This window comes from Salvelinus fontinalis, unplaced genomic scaffold (assembly GCF_029448725.1).
Source record: "Salvelinus fontinalis isolate EN_2023a unplaced genomic scaffold, ASM2944872v1 scaffold_0305, whole genome shotgun sequence".
Lineage (NCBI taxonomy): Eukaryota > Metazoa > Chordata > Actinopteri > Salmoniformes > Salmonidae > Salvelinus > Salvelinus fontinalis.
Window position 1 is genome coordinate 110,316 of NW_026600514.1, and position 21,903 is coordinate 132,218.

Below are 21,903 nucleotides of genomic sequence, written 5' to 3' on the forward strand. Positions count from 1 at the left end.
CCTTGGAACTCTTTGAAGTTGTGCTTGTTGGCATACGTGAAGCCTCTCATGGAGCCGTCATTGAACTCCTTGAAGAGGCCCACGTCCTCAGCTCCGCACAGGAGCCTTTGCCAGGAGGCCCCCACCACATACACATTGGGGTTGTCCTTCTCCGTGCCCTGGGCCCCTGGAGTCAGCTGCTCCACCAGCAGCTCAGCCCCTAACACAGCAGAGGAATCAGGACAGGTATGAATGCGTCAACAGACTAGGTGTTAGTCCCAAATTACATCCTATTCCCTTTATAGTGCACTACTTTTGACCAGGGCGCATAGGGCTCTGGTCAAAAGTAGTGCACCATGTAGGGAATAGGGTGCCAATTTGGGACGTAACCTAGGACAACCATATTGTATCAACAGAGCCAGACTGACTGGTTAATAGATACAGTAACTAAAAGGGACTTTCACACTATTGTACCAAACCATGCTCTTTTCAGTGAGTATTTCACGATATAAGTGATAAGGTCAGCCTGCTTTGTTTTCACATAGCTTATTGCAGGTGGCATCAGGGCCTATATTCATAAAGCATCTCACAGTAGGAGTGCTGATCTAGGGTCAGTTTTGCTATTTAGATCATAATAATATTTTATAAACAGATCCTAGATCAGCACTCCTACTCTGAGACTCTTTGTGGAAAAGGGCCCAGATATGTTATCGGATCAGTTTCACTCACTTTCAGAGAGCACGATAGAGTGAAAGCCAAATGTTTAACATTTGTATACAAGAGAGGAAGCAGAGGCACATTGAAAAGCGATGGAGAGAAGACTGTTTCAAATGTTGGGAAGCTTCAAATCTCTGTTCCCAATATACAGTAGGTAAGCTAAGCTCAATGTACTGTACCTCCATCTTGCTGCTTGTCTCTGACCCTGTTTAGTAACCATGCGATGGCTTCCTCTTTGGTTTCCGAAACCAACTCGATGACCACCAGAGGGGCAAATTTTGAGCCATCACTGTCATAAACTGACAAGCTTTTTTGCATTTTCCCCTCTCCCTGTGAAGCCTGGAGAGAGACAAGATAGGAAACAAATGAATTAAACATGACTGCCTACAAGGACCAAAATGACAATGCCAGAATATCATCCTTCAGTTTTGAACACCCAAGTATCGGTGTACAGTAACAGTATGTTTTACATAGCCTAAATACATAAACAACATTGGCTATTTAAATCTATAAAATATCAGTTGATGCACATTCAAATGTTGCTCTAGGTAACCAAATTGCGTATTGCTCCTTGTGCAAATGTGAGTTGCAGCACCTTCACCTGGCCTAAAATAATCTTATATTACCTAACAAGGTGTGGTATGTTCAGGGGTGCAGCCTTGAGGCGTTTTACTAGTCTGAGTACCAGTCTCTTTAGCAAACATGCCACTCCTTTGTCATTACCAAAGAGGCTGGCCTTTCAGCAATCTCAACGTTCAATAGAGAAATAGTAATGGCGTCTTTTTGTAGGCACTAACTCCGCCATAGTTCGTTGGACAAAGCTTATGGGAAAATGAATGAAGTTTTGTAGGTTTTTTGGTCTGATTCAGACGGGTTGGGTTAAATGCGTTAGACACATTTCAGTTGACTGGATTCAGTTGCACAACTAACTAGGTATCCCCCTTTACCTTTCCCAGACTAGCGTTTTACAATCTGAAGTCGTTAACTTCTGAAGTTTCCTTCATATTCTAAAACGCATTCTCTTTTAGTCATTATTATGGCTTGGGTTCAGCCCAACTGATTGATGTCATTCGACTGTTTACTTTAGACGTTGAATCACAACGGCTTAAAAACAGATTTCCCATGTATTAAAGAGGTTCAAATTTAATTTGCTCCAAAATCTGATTCTGAATATCAGCTAAAGCTGGCTACTGACAGTGACAGCTGAGTGTTTTGTGTGAGAGAGGGCGGGGCTTGAACCGCACGTTCGTTGCAGTATCGATGGGTGGCTATAAACACTGTTACAGGGTATACTCATGATTGCTTTACTCTGAAGAAATGTGTTGAGCTTTGACGTAACATTGTCACGTACAACTGGGGAACATTTGACGCAAATCGGAAAAGTAGATACCGGTAGGCCTTTTACATCAACAAATCTCTATAAACAAGGCTACTCACCACGTCCTTCGTTCGCTGGCGCAACAAGGTCCACTTTTAAAGGTTGCCCGCGAAGCCAAATCGACAATAAAAACCTATTGCGAATCTTCTATTGTCTTGAGAAATCCGAAGAGTTGCTTGACTTCTGCCTCTCCACGTCACTGGCACTGACAGGCAAGCGCCGCTGTAGACTTCAGCCCGCAGTTATCACACCCACCAACGTGCTATGCTGTGTGTGTAGGCCTGCATAGCATAGAGATAGTTAGAGGACGCAACATTGTATCTGTCTTACTATGGCGTCTGAGAGCATGGGCAGTGTAGTCACTTTTGTTCTTCTGCTACTTCTATGAGATAGTAAACAAACTGAAAGTGTGCATACTGCCACCTGGAGTGTGTTGTTTGAAAAGGTACAAAGCCAAGGTTGGTGATTGAATGCCACCTGCCGTTATGGAATGTTTGCTCACACGTATAATTCATTGGCTGATCCCTCCTGATGACCTGGATGGAATTATGTGTTCATTCCTTAACCCATAAGAAGTCCCACCCCAATGACTACTTCAAAATAGTGAAAGTCTTCAAAAGGTGCTGCCCATGCTTAGACAGTCTTTTGGGCACTAGAGTCCTGTATCTATCTCTATGGAACATAGGTAACTAAATCACACAATAACACTTTCTATGGGGCTTTCTCATTTGAATAGGATTCTAACACGTTTTTCTATTAGGACAGGCATACGGCATGTCTTATTATGGAAAAAAATAGAGTAGTTATAATGTTGACAATTGTTTTTGAACCTTTATTTAACTAGGCAAGTCAGTTAAGAACAAATTCTTATTTACAATGACGGCCTACCCCGGCCGGACAATAATGGACCAATTCTGTGCCGCCCTATGGGACTCCCAATCGCGGCCGGTTGTGAGACAGCCTGGAAACGAACCAGGGTCTGTAGTGACGCCTCTAGCACTGAGATGCAGTGCCTTAGAACGCTGTGCCACTCAGGAGCCCATTATAGCCAATGAGAGGGCAGATACGCGTGTGAACAACAGGCCATAGAGATGGAGGACTCATCTTTGTATCTGTGCCATTATAACGTCTGTGACAGTTTGGGCAGTCCCATTAAAGCTATCTCCATTTTAAAGTAGTCCATTTTTTTCTTCATTGGCTGATTGCTACCAAATCATAGGAATCCCCATCCAGTTGAATACTTATAAATGGTGGAAGCCCTCAATGGCAATGTCCATGCCAAATTGGGTAATATCCATGATGAGTCCTCTATCAATTCAATTCAAATGGCTTTATAAGCATGGGAAACATATGTTTACATTGCCAAAGCAAGTAAAATAGATAATAAACAAAAGTGACATAAACAATCAGAAATTAACAGTAAACATTACACTGACAACATATTATGGCTATATACACTTTTCTAATGATGTGCAAATAGTTAAAGTACAAAAGGGAAAATAAATAAACATAAATATTGGTTGTATTTACAATGGTTGTTTGTTCTTCACTGGTTGCCCTTTTCTTATGGCAACAGGTCACATCTTGCTGCTGTGATGGCACACTGTGGTATTTCACCTAATAGATATGGGAGTTTATCAAAATTTGATTTGTTTTTAAATTATTTGTGGGTCTGTGTAATCTGAGGGAAATATGTTTATCTAACATGATCATATATTTGGCAGGAGGTTAGGAAGTGCAGCTCAATTTCCACCTCATTTAATGGGCAGTGTGCACATAGCCTATCTTCTCTTGTGAGCCAGGTCTGCTTTTGGCAGCCTTTCTCAATAGCAAGGCTATGCTCACTGAGTCTGTACATAGTCAAAGCTTTCCTTCATTTTGGGTCAGTCATGGTAGCCAGGTATTCTGCCACTGTGTACTCTCTGTTTAGGGCCAAATAGCATTCCAGTTTGCTCTCTTTTTTAGTGAATTCTTTCCAATGTGTCAAGAAATTATCTTTTTGTTTTCTCAAGATTTGGTTAGGTCTTATTGTGGTTTGGGAATCACTTCCTTTTAGGTTGTAGAATTTAACAGATGTTTTCTGGATTTTGATAATATCATCCTAATTTTGCTCTGCATGCATTATTTGGTGTTTTACGTTGTACACAGAGGATGTTTTTTCAGAATTCTGCATGCAGAGTCTCAATTTAGTTTTCCCCCATTTTGTGAATTCTTGGTTGATGAGCACACCCCAGACCTCAACCATAAATTCCAATTGGTTCTATAACTGATTCAAGTATTTTTTAGCCAGATCCTAATTGGAAGGTCAAATTGTATGTTCCTTTTGATGGCGTAGAAGGCCCTTCTTGCCTTGTCTCTCAGATCGTTCAGAGCTTTTCAGAAGTTACCTTTGGTGCTAAAGTTTAGGCCGAGGTAGGTATAGTTTTGTGTGCTCTAGGGCAATGATGTCTAGATGGAATTTGTATTCATGGTCCTGGAAACAGGACCTTTTATAGAACCATTATTTTGTGTCTTACTGAGATTCACTGTCAGGGCCCAGGTCTGACAGAATCTGCAGAGAATATTTAGGTGTTGCTGTATGCCCTCCTTGGCTGGGGACATAAGCTCTGACAACAGGCACAACTAAGATATAAAGTCATTTTTGCCGAAATGCCACGTGCGTCCACTTATATATTCATAACACCTAAGATTTACGAAACGTCTATTAAATCAAATAAGCGTCAAATAGAAAATGAGAAATTACCATTTTTGTTTACCAAATTCGACACTCATTGACCCCATACAAAAATTATTTACTTAGTTGGTTTATTTTCGTGGCTAGATTTTGGGACGATTAAAACTTCTCACTTCCTCTGAGCGAACGAGACGTGGAGGGACCTACCTACATAAACTCCCAAATTTTGATCAACTTGTCCAATAAAGTCTCATTTTCGTTGCACAACGTTTTCCGTTTGAAGTAAACGGTTTCAGTAATACACCCCTGAAGAAGAACGTGACTTTTTACTGACGCTGTGGGACGTGATATTGCGGAAGATACACACCTCTCTGCCACAAATGAACTCTGGTATGGTCAAATAAAATTATTTACACAAAAATTGGTTGTCGTATTTGATAGGCTCTTATCAGAGACAATGCTATGGATTCTGTGTTTTATATGACAACCTCAATAGTAATAATAACCTAGCCAAACCAAACTAACAAGAACCAATACTTGTATCCTGGGAGCAAGACCATAATCAAAATAACCCTCACTTGATTGTCTGGTGAGATTTAGTCTAACCACTAGGCAGGTAACCACTAGAGCGTTGGACCAGTAACCGAAAGGTTGCTGGGTCGTATCCCCGAGCTGACAAGGTAAATCTCTGTCGTTCTGCCCCTGAACAAGGCAGTTAACCCACTGTTCCCCGGTAGGCAGTCATTGTAAATAAGAGTTTGTTCTTTACTGACTTTCCTAGTTAAATTGTAAGTCGCTCTGGATAAGAGCGTCTGCTAAATGACTTAAATGTAAATGTAAATAAAGGTAATTAAAAAAAAAAAAATGGTCCCACCTGATATCACCTCCTGCCTGCCTTCCATATTTGAGGACATGTGTTTTGATTGTTAGAGCGGTCACTTGACTATCTTATCAATACAATAGACACTCTTTGGGTTGCTTCCGTTTAGATCCTTAAGTATGGTAAAAGGTTTCCATTTCAAAAGTTTTGCAACGGAAACTGCCTAATGAATACACGCCAGGTGATGTCATGTTTTGTGGATCATGTGATTTATCTGTGTGAAGAATGGCTGACCAAACGGTGACTACTGAGAGAGGGTGAGTGTGTTTTTTTTAATAAACAAACTTAAAACCACTCTTTAAATATAACAATATTGATAAAAGCGACCCACAAAAAGTTAATCATGATACAATATGTTTCTCTTGTTTGTCTTGTTATTAGCTAGTCCTAGCATGTTGATTGTTCTTGTTTTGTCGTCAAGCACCTGTAGACTGAAGTTCATTTTCAGGTGATTTAACACACATTTCATGACTTGACATGTGTCAGTCGCCTTGTTTATAGTTTATGCCGGGTTCAGGTGCAAGTCGGAGCTAGGAAACTCGGACATTTCGACTTGCTAATTAGTTGAACGCGGCAGGTGATTGACAACAACAAGTTAGAAAGTCGGACATTTCGGAGGTTCCTAGTTCCGACTAGCACGTGAAAGCGGCATTGTTCCGCGTCAAAAAGTCATGAAACCGACGGAGCGGTTTAAAGCTTGAAATGAACAGCTGTTGCGAACAATATGGGTGTCAGTTCTGACGGTATGGAGCGGGAGGATGACGGGAATGGTCGGTAGTGGAAAGACATAGGAAGAAGAGAGATAATGATACAGAAAGCAGTGAAGCGTTTAGTGAAGAAAGCATAAAGAGGGCCAAGGCATGAAACAAGAGTAGTGATGTGTTGGAGTGGAAAGCGGTGATAGTGTTTGACGAGACCACAGGGTGTAAGTGAGGCCCTATCTGACTAACTAATGCCGTAAGTGAAGTGAAATTAGCTCGGTTCATTGGAAATGGTAGATTGTTAATATAGTGTGGTAGCCAGGCTCAGCAAGAGACTATTCTGAAAATGGGAAGAAGATTAAAAACCATGTCCCTGGTGCTTATGCTAGATTGGAGTCATCACTGTGGTCCCAATATCTATGTCCATAGATGATGTTAAAGAAAATGTGAAGGGAGGCAGAGTGATAGAGGCCAAAAGGTTGATCAGCAGGAAAGAGGGGCAAAGAAGTGAAAGCTTATCAGTGGTGCTGAGGTTTGAGAAAGTCTTGCTGAGAAAAGTACAGATTGGATTCCTTAGTTTCAATGGTAGAGAATTTGTCCCATATGCACTACAATTTTTTAAATGCCAAAGAATGTAGCTGCTCAGTGTAAAGGAAAGAAAAGATGTGAGGAGGGACACATGGTTACGGTGAATGTGGAAGCAATGTGAAGGGTAAGTGCTGTAATTGTAGGGGAGAACACAGTGTAGCATTTGGTGGATACCAAGTACAGAGAGAGGCTCGGAGATATAGGATCTGTCGGGATGAATCGTATGCAGAAGCCGTGAAACCGATTGGGAGAACTACAGAGCGGACTGATGGAGCTTACATGGATGTACTTGTAGTAAGTGGACCTACTGTCGTGGCTGGTGCTTCTGATGGTTTGGAGGCCTGTAAAGAAATCTTGTGCTCTGGAGGCCTGTAAAGAAATCTTGTGCTCATTCGTGTGTGGTGTCAAAGGACACTTTGATAATGAATAAAGTGGACTTCATAGCTTTTATTGGTAAGGTTATTAATGCGATTGTAATTCAGCTACTGTGGAAATGCCATATTGACAATCTCCAAAATGCCTAAAATAAAATGTTTTAGGAAGGCTTGAAAGCTTTGTTCAAGGGTTTTTGTAAGCCTTTAGGCCAGTACACTACATCCTTCTCCACTACTGCAACCCACTTTCAAGAACCAATTATCCAATACCTTACCGTTCTTATCTGTTTTTTATTTTGGATGTAACTAAGTCCAATGCAGGGAATCCCATCCCCAACACTAACTGCATTTTCCCATTCAATTAACACAAGCACATATGATTAATAAGGCTATTGCATGTAGTCCCTGCCATATAACATCCCTTTTTCCACTCTGTTTTTTAGTTTGTTTTTTGGCTGCAGACTGGCTCAGCGAATACTGATGTTTCTTGGTATTCATAGTCTTTTCTACAATTTGTTGAGTTTCCTGGACAGAACGTTGAGGTAACCTACCTACCGGTGTGATTGTCAGACTAACTCTACCTCCCCGGCTGCACCCCACTCATATGCTGCTAGTGCAGCTCTAACTCCCTGCTGCATGCAGTGCTTGAGGCAGGAAGTAACATCCCTGGCAGTTCAATCAGTTAACAAACCCTGCATGTCATTTTCTTTTCACCTATCCCGAAGCATGTTAACAGTTTTTTTTTTTTTACATTTAATGTCTTGTCTCCTTTTTGCTGTGAAATATTACAACAGTCAGCAACATGACTCCTGACTACCAATGTAATCCCAGACCGTATAGGCTATAGCCTAGGCTGGTTGATGAGTTGTGTCTGTGTCTATGCAGGTCCTGGACTTCCACAGCGTGGATCACCAGCTGGCTGCCCTCCTGGTGCCCCACTTCCCAGAACCAGCTTAAGACTGCAGAGGAGAAGATGCTGCAATGTAATGAATTCCTCTCTCCTTTACCATCAAACTGTATTTTCAGCCATGGCCAATTTGTGGATTATTATGTGTGGATCCGTCTCATCCCCAGGCATCACAGGCAAGGTGTCCCAGCAGTATGTCCCAATCTCGGATGGTAACATGCTGTGGACCCTCACATTGAATGGAAACATGAAGAACCAGACTCCCCTGGTGCTGCTGCATGGCTTCGGTGGAGGGGTGGGCCTGTGGGCCCTCAACCTAGACGCCCTGGCCCAACAGGTTAGTCTCTGAAGCACATGTATGTCTCATGTAGCGTTGGAAAGCCTGAGGAAGTTCTCCTCTGAGAGACAATGTAAAGGGGTGTAGTATGACAGAGTCTAGATAGAAACTAGGTCACATTGCCACATATCAAACCACTGAAGTATTTTGCATGGTTGGGGCTGTGAACAGGTTGTTAGAATCATATTTCTGATGTTTATGCAAGGATGAATAAGGTACGTAACTAACGGTGCATAGGCTACCGAAAGGTAGTCCGACAAGGTAGGAAAAGAGACACGAAAAACAAGGAAATGCCTCTTCGGAGGGGAAACTTCATTTCTACTCACAGCCAATCAAATGCAAAATCCAATACTGAATTTCTCCAGACTTCCAAAAGAGATTTGGAAGGATGGGCACAAGAAACTACCAATAGGTCAACTGGTCAACTACACCTGCTATATATAACTAGCTCTAATTGTTGTCTGACTGCTATATATTTTGTGTATGCTTTCTTTTTAACACTGTGACTTCTATTTTTAGTACGTTTTATCATGTTGTGTAGTGCCTTTATAAATAAAATGAATTTTCATTATTATTATTGTTAATAATAGAGGCCCGTCTATGCCTTTGACCTGCTGGGCTTCGGCCAGAGCAGCAGGCCCTACTTCAGCTCCGACGCCAAGGAGGCTGAGGCCCAGTTTGTGGACTCCATCGAGCAGTGGAGGGCTAAAGTCTGCCTGGAAGCCATGGTCATGCTGGGACATAACTTTGGAGGTTATTTGGCAGCTGCTTATTCGCTCAAGTATCCCACCAGGCAAGTACCATCTGACACCACCCAACACTTTCCTCAGTTCAGAACCATAGACAGGTTTCAATATGAATGGTTGCTTTATTCCTTAGTTTTTAGCCACCTCCTTGGTTAAAGATACAATACTACATGTATTCAGCCAGTCCTTGGTTCACCCTCCTATGCTTGACTAATACTGTACACCCCAGACCTCACAGGATGTTGGTATGCAGGTGCTAACCTCTGATAACAACCTCTGATGTCCTTAAAAAGAGTCCCCTCTGTGCTGTATCTCAGCTGAATCATCTTCTCTCATTGTGTTGCTAAGATTTCAGCAGGAACCTAACTCATTATGGCTGTTTGATAAATTTCTCCAAAACCTCATCACACTCAGATCAGAACACCTTAAACAGCCAGCCAGCCACATCCTGTCCTTCTAGTATTAAAGCAGCCAGCCAGCCACATCCTGTCCTTCTAGTATTAAAGCAGCCAGCCACATCCTGTCCTTCTAGTATTAAAGCAGCCAGCCACATCCTGTCCTTCTAGTATTCAAGCAGCCAGCCACATCCTGTCCTTCTAGTATTCAAGCAGCCAGCCAGCCACATCCTGTCCTTCTAGTATTCAAGCAGCCAGCCACATCCTGTCCTTCTAGTATTCAAGCAGCCAGCCACATCCTGTCCTTCTAGTATTCAAGCAGCCAGCCACATCCTGTCCTTCTAGTATTCAAGCAGCCAGCCAGCCACATCCTGTCCTTCTAGTATTCAAGCAGCCAGCCAGCCACATCCTGTCCTTCTAGTATTCAAGCAGCCAGCCAGCCACATCCTGTCCTTCTAGTATTCAAGCAGCCAGCCAGCCACATCCTGTCCTTCTAGTATTCAAGCAGCCAGCCACATCCTGTCCTTTTCTAGTATTAAAGCAGCTAGCCAGCCAGCCACATCCTGTCCTTCTAGTATTCAAGCAGCCAGCCAGCCAGCCACATCCTGTCCTTCTAGTATTCAAGCAGCCAGCCAGCCACATCCTGTCCTTCTAGTATTCAAGCAGCCAGCCACATCCTGTCCTTCTAGTATTAAAGCAGCCAGCCAGCCACATCCTGTCCTTCTAGTATTAAAGCAGCTAGCCAGCCAGCCACATCCTGTCCTTCTAGTATTAAAGCAGCTAGCCAGCCAGCCACATCCTGTCCTTCTAGTATTCAAGCAGCCAGCCACATCCTGTCCTTCTAGTATTCAAGCAGCCAGCCAGCCACATCCTGTCCTTCTAGTATTCAAGCAGCCAGCCAGCTACATCCTGTCCTTCTAGTATTCAAGCAGCCAGCCAGCTACATCCTGTCCTTCTAGTATTCAAGCAGCCAGCCAGCTACATCCTGTCCTTCTAGTATTCAAGCAGCCAGCCAGCTACATCCTGTCCTTCTAGTATTCAAGCAGCCAGCCACATCCTGTCCTTCTAGTATTCAAGCAGCCAGCCACATCCTGTCCTTCTAGTATTCAAGCAGCCAGCCACATCCTGTCCTTCTAGTATTCAAGCAGCCAGCCACATCCTTGTCCTTCTAGTATTCAAGCAGCTAGCCACATCCTGTCCTTCTAGTATTCAAGCAGCCAGCCACATCCTTGTCCTTCTCTAGTATTCAAGCAGCCAGCCACATCCTGTCCTTCTCTAGTATTCAAGCAGCCAGCCAGCCACATCCTGAGTTTCCTAATTGGCTCTGAATTATGAACAAAATGCTCTTAATCTGACTGGGGCACTTTGGCTATGTTTAGACAGGCAGCCCAATTCTGTTATTATTTTCCACTAATTGGTCTTTTGACCACTGATCTTTCTTTTCACATCAGAATTTTTTCAGAGCTGATCTGATTGGTCAAAAGACCAATTAGGGAAAGAAATATCAGAATTGGTCTGCCTGTCTAAATGTCGCCTTTATTTCCCCTGTTCAGTTCACTGATGGACAGACCACTTAATAAACTGTGCCCTAGTGGTTTAGATTATTTCCTTTCCAGATCTTTCAATACAACCTCAACTTATTTTGTTCACAACCATAGAGGCGTTTCAGTTATTTCAGTTTGGTGGTGATGGAGTATGGTATTTCCTCTTCACTGTCCTGTAGGGTGCAACACATGGGGCTGACCTTTCCTCTTCACTGTCCTGTAGGGTGCAACACATGGGGCTGACCTTTCCTCTTCACTGTCCTGTAGGGTGCAACACATGGGGCTGACCTTTCCTCTTCACTGTCCTGTAGGGTGCAACACGTGGGGCTGACCTTTCCTCTTCACTGTCCTGTAGGGTGCAACACGTGGGGCTGACCTTTCCTCTTCACTGTCCTGTAGGGTGCAACACGTGGGGCTGACCTTTCCTCTTCACTGTCCTGTAGGGTGCAACACGTGGGGCTGACCTTTCCTCTTCACTGTCCTGTAGGGTGCAACACGTGGGGCTGACCTTTCCTCTTCACTGTCCTGTAGGGTGCAACACGTGGGGCTGACCTTTCCTCTTCACTGTCCTGTAGGGTGCAACACGTGGGGCTGACCTTTCCTCTTCACTGTCCTGTAGGGTGCAACACGTGGGGCTGACCTTTCCTCTTCACTGTCCTGTAGGGTGCAACACGTGGGGCTGACCTTTCCTCTTCACTGTCCTGTAGGGTGCAACACGTGGGGCTGACCTTTCCTCTTCACTGTCCTGTAGGGTGCAACACGTGGGGCTGACCTTTCCTCTTCACTGTCCTGTAGGGTGCAACACGTGGGGCTGACCTTTCCTCTTCACTGTCCTGTAGGGTGCAACACGTGGGGCTGACCTTTCCTCTTCACTGTCCTGTAGGGTGCAACACGTGGGGCTGACCTTTCCTCTTCACTGTCCTGTAGGGTGCAACACGTGGGGCTGACCTTTTCTCTTCACTGTCCTGTAGGGTGCAACACGTGGGGCTGACCTTTCCTCTTCACTGTCCTGTAGGGTGCAACACGTGGGGCTGACCTTTCCTCTTCACTGTCCTGTAGGGTGCAACACGTGGGGCTGACCTTTCCTCTTCACTGTCCTGTAGGGTGCAACACGTGGGGCTGACCTTTCCTCTTCACTGTCCTGTAGGGTGCAACACGTGGGGCTGACCTTTCCTCTTCACTGTCCTGTAGGGTGCAACACGTGGGGCTGACCTTTCCTCTTCACTGTCCTGTAGGGTGCAACACGTGGGGCTGACCTTTCCTCTTCACTGTCCTGTAGGGTGCAACACGTGGGGCTGACCTTTCCTCTTCACTGTCCTGTAGGGTGCAACACGTGGGGCTGACCTTTCCTCTTCACTGTCCTGTAGGGTGCAACACGTGGGGCTGACCTTTCCTCTTCACTGTCCTGTAGGGTGCAACACGTGGGGCTGACCTTTCCTCTTCACTGTCCTGTAGGGTGCAACACGTGGGGCTGACCTTTCCTCTTCACTGTCCTGTAGGGTGCAACACGTGGGGCTGACCTTTCCTCTTCACTGTCCTGTAGGGTGCAACACGTGGGGCTGACCTTTCCTCTTCACTGTCCTGTAGGGTGCAACACGTGGGGCTGACCTTTCCTCTTCACTGTCCTGTAGGGTGCAACACGTGGGGCTGACCTTTCCTCTTCACTGTCCTGTAGGGTGCAACACGTGGGGCTGACCTTTCCTCTTCACTGTCCTGTAGGGTGCAACACGTGGGGCTGACCTTTCCTCTTCACTGTCCTGTAGGGTGCAACACGTGGGGCTGACCTTTCCTCTTCACTGTGCTGTAGGGTAAAGCACATGGTGCTGGTTGAGCCGTGGGGTTTACCTGAGCGTCCAGACCCAGAAGACCAGGACAGGCCCATCCCCGTGTGGATCAAAGCCCTGGGAGCCATTGTGAGCCCTTTCAACCCCCTGGCAGGGCTACGTCTGGTGGGGCCACTGGGTAAGACTGGCAGCCTGTCTGACTAGGTGGATGACAGACATAGAAATACTACTGTAAATTACATTTCAATTATATACCTGTCTGACTGGATGACTGCATTATTTATGGGATGGAGTTTTTACCAGCCTTCAAACCCAACTCCTTTGTTTTTCAAGGTCCCACACTTGTTTCAACTCTAAGACCAGACTTCAAGAAGAAATACTTGTCCATGTTCAACGACGACACGGTCACAGAGTATATCTATCACCTGAACGTCCAGACTCCCAGGTTAGTCCTTCTCTCTCTCTATTTAGTTCCTGTTTGAGTTCACTGGCTTTTTATCTCCACTTCCTCTGGGCCTGTATTTACAGTCTGTCTGTCTGAGGTTCAACACAGTTCATGACAATGTTTTCCTCTTCGACCATAATGAAGAAGATGTTATGATTAAGATTAATACGATTACATGGACAGGAAGCACTTAAATTCTGAAATGCTTTTTTATTATAGGCTGTGATTTTCATTTGTCTCAAACCCTTACTTCAGTGAAAATGTTAGTTTTGCTCTGTTGTAGAGGTGAGTTCAAAGTAGCTGCTTATTAACGATTATTCTGAGATCAGATTATCATATACTTTATTGCTGTACTTCTCCCTCTTTAGTAATAATCATGTTTGTTTACTCTGTTGCAGTGGTGAGACAGCCTTCAAGAACATGACCATCCCATACGGGTGGGCCAAGAGGCCTATGCTGCAGAGGATTGGCCTGCTCCATGCTGACATCCCTATTACTGTGATATATGGGTCACGCTCCAGCATCGACGGTAACTCGGGCAACGCTATCAAAGGATTGAGGCCAAACTCTCATGTGGAGATCATAGTACGTTTCAATTCCTATAAGCTGAACACTTAAGATGCTGTCTGTGTGTGGTTGTCTAGTAATGTGTGAGGCAGCTGGCTCAGCTTTTATATTCACATTTATTCAGCAGGTGGCAGGAAAAAAAGTGAATTGAAGTGTTAAATCCTAGATGAATACAATTCTCCAGAATGTGTATCTGATCTCATATTTCTATTCCTCCTCTCTCCCAGGCTATCAGAGGGGCGGGCCACTACGTCTATGCTGACCAGCCAGAGGACTTCAACCACAGAGTGCTTCAGGTGTGTGACGCGCTGGGCTGAGGGGGGGGGGGGGGGGCACTAGTTAACCTGCGGAGAGCGACGTGTTATACCCGTCATGCCCATAGCTTGTCCTCTCAGTGAGCATGTGATCCATAAGGATAGAGAGGAGAGGACTGGGCATACAGCTCAATAGGGCTTTTTTTTTTACCTCGATCATCCTCACTTTAGGTCCTCAGTAGTAGACCTACCACCATCAGCACAGCAGCCTGCTAACTAGGGAAGGACCCCGTGTTGAAAAGATGATTCTCCTGGATTGTTTGGTATGACACTTTTGTATTCATTCTACTGAGTGGCTCAGTTTTTACTGCTTGTCAGGATTTTGGTCATTTTGTGATAAGTGTGTGTCAGCTTTTAATCTGCTGTTTTAAGAAATATGATTTTCAGAACGATACAGACTACAATTTCCCCACTTGTGGATTATTCTCATTCTGTCAAAGATCCTTCATGAGATTTTTTAGAAATGTTTCATTTGCGTCATAACAGCTCATGTAGATCTGACCACGGACCATAGAGATTTGATTTAAAAACACATGATTGTGGAACTTTTAGACCTGTGGTTTTGCTGATGGGCTCCTGAGTGGCGCAGCGGTCTAAGGCACGTCATCTCAGTGCTTCATCTCAATTCCAGGCTGTATCACAACCGGCAGTCCCATAGTGCGGCGCACAATTGGCCCTGCGTCGTTAGGGCTTGGCCGGGGTAGGCCGTCATTGCAATTAAGAATTTGCTCTTAACTGACTTGCCTAGTTAAATAAATACCAAATATAAAAAGATTTCCCCATGACAACCGGAGTGCCTTTTTAATGACCTAGTATGTGACCAAGGACTACAGTCATTGCTGCTGCTTTTTGGTCTTGTCTTTTTATGTGTTTTCACTTCAAGATGTTATAATTGTTTTCATTCAGTGTTTTGGCTCTTGTTGTGGTCTAGTGTTAAAATAATCCAAGTATTAATAGCTAGCGTGTGCAGGTGAAGGAAACAGGTTTCAGAAACAAAGCATCAGAATCTAGTAATTGAAGATAACTACTCCATTCTCCTCAGCTGCCATTGTGGGGAAAGAAGGTTCGGCCTCAATAAATCCCATTCATTCATTGCAACAGTATTTGATAGTATTACTAGACACCTATCCAGGGTCTGTGTCTGGAAAAGCACAGTATCTAGGTCTAAGATCAGTTAGCATAGCTATAGCAGCCTGTCCTCTTATTTCATATAGGTGACATCTTCAGCTAATATCTCTGTGTCAAGTTGCAGATTGGGTGGGTTGCTTAGACTTTTACAGCCACTTTACCCAGTGCAACCTTTTTTTATCTAAAGCACAGTTTACTAGATGTGCTGAGCCCAAGGATAAGGTTTGATTAACTCCTGAACATGTGGATGCCTTTGTATTATTGTCCTTTATATCATTGTACATCTCCAATCACAAGCCAATTATCATGGGGAAGAAAAAATGGTGCTTCTCTCTATTCATGTATTGTAAAATACCTGTAAATAATAAAGATGATATTATGATTTTGGTGGCCTTTGTTGTGACACATGTATATGTAGACTTGTGGTGTTGTCAGGATGAACAATATTTCAATTTTAAACACTACAACTCTTATAGGCATTCTGTCTGAAAACCACCTTTACAAAAACAGATTGCAGTAAAAGTGGAGTAACTGCAGTCGATTGTGGTGTTTTGGATGCAGAAATTGCAGAATAAGTGAATTGTACTGCAGTTGAACTGCAGTCAGTGCAGTATAACTGCAGTTACACTTCAAAATTACTGCTGTAAAAAAAACTATTTTTGATGCAGTATTTGTTACCGCAGTTATCCTGCATTCTGACCGCAATTTATTTTGTTAAGGCCACACTGGATATATTTCCATCTACCATGCTTGTAGCTCACTCTATTCTGTGGTGTCTGTTTGTGCTGTCTATTGTGTGGTGTCTATTGTGTAGTCTGTGTCCATTCATTGTTGTCACGGTGACTTTATCAAGCATTTTTTATCCACACTGATTTCTGTTCAAAGAGGAGAGCTAATCTCAACCGCTTTCGTTCCTATAAATTGTTCCTTTGAGAGAGATGAACCCCACTGTGTGGAATGTGGTCGTCAGAGCTCAAGAGGAAGAACACGAGAGCTTTTTAGTACCCATAAAAGTACAAAACTGCAACATGGACATCAGTATGACGGTCAGGGGTAGACTTCACACCATTCTGGGTTATTTGTTATTGTGCTCTAAAATGGACCAACGCAAAGGTGAACATTTGTCAATATTTCCCCCAACCCCGTTGACATGTCAGAGCTGCCAGCTGTCGGTTAGTAAGAGTAATGGTTCGTATCTGTTATGAGGGCAGGCCTTGTATTTCAGTACATGACCACTAGAGGGAATCCTCCCTCAGATCAGGGAGGGGAGGGAGGGAGCCTGCCTTGCTGAAGTGCAGTTAGCGACTCGTCAATGTTACATCATTCAGTTCTGCTTCTCATCCTATGACCACTTAAAATATCAATAGGCTGTGTAAAAGGAATACTGTTATTTTTCTGCATTAGGGTCTATATATGGCTGCCGTAGGCTAAAGAAGAAAAGGCTGCAGCGTTGCATTTCAACTTGCTCCATTACTGTGAGCAGGTTGATGTTTATTGGGATGAGTCTTGTCCTGGAGGCCCAACTGAAAGATTTCCTCGCCGGACCAGCTGCAAAGTCAAAATTGGCTATAATGTATGAAAACAAACATTTGCTATCTGGTCTTCGTTACACGTTAGCAGAATGCTTACCGTTAGGTTTAACATCAGATTTTATGACTGGCTGTGCCAGCTAGTGACCGCTCCGCAGAGCTGCCTCCAGAAAAAGATGAATGATCAAAACGCTAACCTGCTTGCAGTGAGAGCGAATTAGGACAAGGGAGAGGCAGAAGCTCTGAGGGAGGGTAGAATGTGGTGCTGAAAATGTTTCCGGACAAAGACGTTTACAATGTTAACAGTGATATCTATATCAACGACATCCTATCTTATTCTTATCGGTTCAGCCCTGGATCAATTGTCCATGAATGCTGTATGAAAATGTGCAAACTCGTATGGAAATATTACAGACTTCTAAGGAAAGAGCCGTTGGTATAGGATACTGTACTTCCTTAGGTGAAAGCTAAGATGCAGAGTGGTGCAGTGTGCACTTACAGTAATGTATACAGGGTGTGTGTGGGTGTAGGGCGGCATGTAGCCTAGCGGTTAGAGCGTTGGGTCAGTAACCGAAAGGTCGCTGGTTCGAATGCCCGCGCTGACAAGGTGAAAAATCAGTTGACGTGCCCTTGAGCAAGGCACTTAACCCTAATTTGCTCCAGGGGTGTTGTACTACTATGGCTGATCCTGTAAATCAACACATTTCACTGCACTGGTATGTGACAATACAATCATTCTCTTTGCTTATTTGAGCTGTTCTTGCCATAATATGGACTCTTTTACCGAATAGGGCTATCTTCTGTATACCACCCCTACCTTGTCACAACACAACTGATTGGCTCAAACGCATTAAGAAGGGAAGAAATTCCGCAAATTAACTTTTAACAAGGTACACCTGTTAATAGAAATGCATTCCAGGTAACTACCTCATGAAGCTGGTTGAGAGAATGCCGAGAGTGTGCAAAGCTGTTATCAAGGTAAAGGGTGGCTATTAAAATAATATAAAATATAAAATATATTTTGATTTGTTTAACACTTTTTTGGTTCCTACATGATTCCATGTGTTATTTCATAGTTTTGATGTCTTCACTATTATTCTACAATGTAGAAAATAGTAAAAATAAAGAAAAAATCATTGAATGAGTAGGTTGTAGGTTTGTCCAAACTGTTGACTGGTACTGTATGTAAATAAGGTATTTGTTTAAATGTTGTTTTTAACCTGTTTTCGCTTTGTCATTATGGGATATTGTGTGTAGATTGATGGACATTTAAAAATATATATTTTAGAAGAAGGCTGTAATGTAACAACATTTTGAAAAGTCAAGGGGTCTGAATAGTTTCCTGAATGCAATGTATTAACCTGATTTACAGTAAAGGGTCTAGAACTGCAGTACTATGTAGTGTAACTGCAGTTCTATGTAGTTTAGCTACAGTGCAGTATGTATGAACCTGGTTTACAGTGACGGGTCTAGAACTGCAGTATTTTGTAGTGTAGCTACAGTGCAGTATGTATGAACCTGGTTTATAGTGACGGGTCTAGAACTGCAGTATTTTGTAGTGTAGCTACAGTGCAGTATGTATGAACCTGGTGTACAGTGACGGGTCTAGAACTGCAGTATTTTGTAGTGTAGCTACAGTGCAGTATGTATGAACCTGGTTTACAGTGACGGGTCTAGAACTGCAGTATTTTGTAGTGTAGCTACAGTGCAGTATGTATGAACCTGGTGTACAGTGACGGGTCTAGAACTGCAGTATTTTGTAGTGTAACTACAGTGCAGTATGTATGAACCTGGTTTACAGTAAAGGGTCTAGAACTGCAGTACTATGTAGTGTAACTGCAGTTCTATGTAGTTTAGCTACAGTGCAGTATGTATGAACCTGGTTTACAGTGACGGGTCTAGAACTGCAGTATTTTGTAGTGTAGCTACAGTGCAGTATGTATGAACCTGGTTTACAGTGACGGGTCTAGAACTGCAGTATTTTGTAGTGTAGCTACAGTGCAGTATGTATGAACCTGGTGTACAGTGACGGGTCTAGAACTGCAGTACTATGTAGTGTAGCTACAGTGCAGTATGTATGAACCTGGTTTACAGTGACGGGTCTAGAACTGCAGTATTTTGTAGTGTAGCTACAGTGCAGTATGTATAAACCTGGTGTACAGTGACGGGTCTAGAACTGCAGTACTATGTAGTGTAGCTACAGTGCAGTATGTATGAACCTGGTTTACAGTGACGGGTCTAGAACTGCAGTACTATGTCGTGTAACTGCAGTACTATGTAGTTTAGCTACAGTGCAGTATGTATGAACCTGACATGGGGCTAGAGGAGGCCGCTTACAGAGCACACAGGCCAGACGGGATGCGGGCACGGTTGCTAGGAAACCAGCGTGGCGCCTATATTAGATCGAATTTATTATATTCTGCCAGTCGTCATCTCCCCCCCCCCCCCCTTCCTCTCGGACTACATTGACAGACAGAGAGTGTACACTAAGGCTCTGCAGCAGCTAGCGTTTCCACTGCCACCCCCATATCTCTCACACACACGGTACCATGAGTCCTACCCTTAGGCAAGACCTTCTCTGACTTACAGGGCTTAAATCTGCGCTCTGTCTAGACACCAAGTTGCATCACACAACTACCCAATCTGCACCACTAGTGTTATCGCCTGCATCAGTTGGTGCGTAATACTTTCTCTAAAAGTCTATATTTGTTTTGTCTCTAAACGAAGATGATCCATGAAGCAGTATCCCATTCATTCACCAGAAGGATGTGGTGGTTGTTAAATAAAAATGCTACTGACATATAAGCTCTGTTTGCAGATGGACATTCTACATCAATATGTAAAGTACTGTACGAGGTGTACGGAACCTTCAATTCACTGCATACAAGCACGATATGTTTTGACAGGTGATATCACAGGATTGGTACAATATTCACCCTTATGTCATATCTTATCTCATCTCACATTTATAAAAATGTTTTAATGTATGATTTTAATTAGCTATCTTGTTTCATTATCCTTTCTGTCTGTTTCGTTATTTTATGTCAAGCACTGAGTTAGTAACAAAGCGTTATACAAATAGTTATTATGATTTGATATAATTGTTGAGCCAGTACAAACACCAAGAGGAAGACGGAACGTCAGATGAATATCTAAATTGAACCCACATCTAGAAACATTCTCCTCCTCTGCTCTCCTCGTTCAGAATGGAGATGATGTCGCTGTACTCTTCATAGTTCAGGACAGATCACAATCAATGAAAGCCATGGTGATAACAGTTTGAGCATGACACATCCATTTGACGCGGAGGCTTTGGAAGCTCCCTCCCAGCAGGGGCTATTATCTGGCAGTACAGCTATAGGGATGTTATCTGGCAGTGTGAATACAGCTATAGGGATGTTATCTGGCAGTGTGAATACAGCTATAGGGATGTTATCTGGCAGTGTGAATACAGCTATAGGGATGTTATCTGGCAGTGTGAATACAGCTATAGGGATGTTATCTGGCAGTGTGAATACAGCTATAGGGATGTTATCTGGCAGTGTGAATACAGCTATAGGGATGTTATCTGGCAGTGTGAATACAGCTATAGGGATGTTATCTGGCAGTGTGAATACAGCTATAGGGATGTTATCTGGCAGTGTGAATACAGCTATAGGGATGTTATCTGGCAGTGTGAATACAGCTATAGGGATGTTATCTGGCAGTGTGAATACAGCTATAGGGATGTTATCTGGCAGTTTGAATACAGCTATAGGGATGTTATCTGGCAGTGTGAATACAGCTATAGGGATGTTATCTGGCAGTGTGAATACAGCTATAGGGATGTTATCTGGCAGTGTGAATACAGCTATAGGGATGTTATCTGGCAGTGTGAATACAGCTATAGGGATGTTATCTGGCAGTGTGAATACAGCTATAGGGATGTTATCTGGCAGTGTGAATACAGCTATAGGGATGTTATCTGGCAGTGTGAATACAGCTATAGGGATGTTATCTGGCAGTGTGAATACAGCTATAGGGATGTTATCTGGCAGTGTGAATACAGCTATAGGGATGTTATCTGGCAGTGTGAATACAGCTACAAGGCCGTTAAGGAAGCACTGCATTCCACTGCTGAGAAGACTCGTGGACTCCTGGGAAATGCACTTGTTTGTGTCATCGAGGGAGTAGCAATGACCTCAACACAATAAGCTCAGTGTCACTGTCCTATATCTGTAAGATGACCTGATTTCAACACTGACTTCAAGAGAAGTGATAAAAAGCATGTGAGGGCAATGCAGGGACGTCTCTCTGTCTCTCAGGAGGTTATAGAAGCCCTCTTTCAGAGTAAGTCCTCTCTATTTGACCATGTAAGAAGATGTGACTAACCATGACTTGGCAGGCGTGTGTTTCAGAGAGATAAGTCTAGAGATGGGGGGGGGGAATAAAGCTAAATGGGCTGAGACAGTGAAGGAGGACGCGCGGGAGGGGTAGTAGAATTTACAGTTAGGAAAAGAACAGTGAAGGGCGACGTCGAGGGAATGTCACTGTTCAACAGAGCAACCACCTCTTCCTCTGTCCTCTCGCTCTTCTCTCATTGTCATTCCCCTACTACTGTTAGACCTGCTGATTTTCCAGAAAACTGACATCCTGATTAATGAATTAGTTCACCTGCCACACAAACTGCTTTCCAGAATGTATATGTTTTTTTATTGAAGGATTAATGCGAAAAGGAGATGAAAGGTATCAGTGGAAAAGGACTGTCTGTAGTCCTGCAGATGCTGCCTCAGCCGCAGCAGGCCTGTCTTGTCTTCTCTTGTCTTCCACACTCCATGTCTTCCCTCTCTTTACCTGTCTTGTCTTCCACACTGGGAGACTCCCTCTCTTCCCACACGGATCACGACTCACAGCACAGCTCTGCTTCTGTTACAGGC

At 43.6% G+C, this 21,903-nt stretch overlaps 1 protein-coding gene across 4 annotated transcripts; it reads left to right on the plus strand.

Moving 5' to 3' along the window:
- Positions 1-5,781: 5,781 nt before the first annotated feature.
- LOC129845442 (1-acylglycerol-3-phosphate O-acyltransferase ABHD5-like) lies at positions 5,782-15,840 on the plus strand. Of its 4 annotated transcripts, none has more exons than XM_055913378.1 (10): positions 5,791-5,885; positions 7,735-7,833; positions 8,177-8,274; positions 8,366-8,535; positions 9,126-9,328; positions 13,028-13,182; positions 13,338-13,449; positions 13,848-14,034; positions 14,244-14,312; positions 14,502-15,840. In XM_055913378.1, the coding sequence occupies exons 1-10, from the start codon at positions 5,854-5,856 to the stop codon at positions 14,544-14,546; spliced, it is 1,170 nt and encodes a 389-aa protein (XP_055769353.1). In that variant the 5' UTR covers positions 5,791-5,853; the 3' UTR covers positions 14,547-15,840. The 4 variants fall into 4 exon arrangements, with proteins under 4 accessions (XP_055769355.1, XP_055769353.1, XP_055769352.1 ...); XM_055913377.1 differs by lacking the exon at positions 5,791-5,885 and adding an exon at positions 6,010-6,076; XM_055913380.1 differs by lacking the exon at positions 7,735-7,833 and having other exon boundaries at positions 5,782-5,885.
- The last annotated feature ends 6,063 nt before the right edge of the window (positions 15,841-21,903 follow it).

Bases quoted from the DNA above. Each gene is read 5' to 3' on its own strand.
- LOC129845442 (XM_055913377.1), top strand. From the start codon at position 6,021: ATGTTGATTGTTCTTGTTTTGTCGTCAAGCACCTGTAGACTGAAGTTC. The intron at 8,275-8,365 runs GTAATGAATTCC...TCTCATCCCCAG, and splicing joins AGAGGAGAAGATGCTGCAAT to GCATCACAGGCAAGGTGTCC. The intron at 14,313-14,501 runs GTGTGTGACGCG...TCCTCACTTTAG, and splicing joins TCAACCACAGAGTGCTTCAG to GTCCTCAGTAGTAGACCTAC.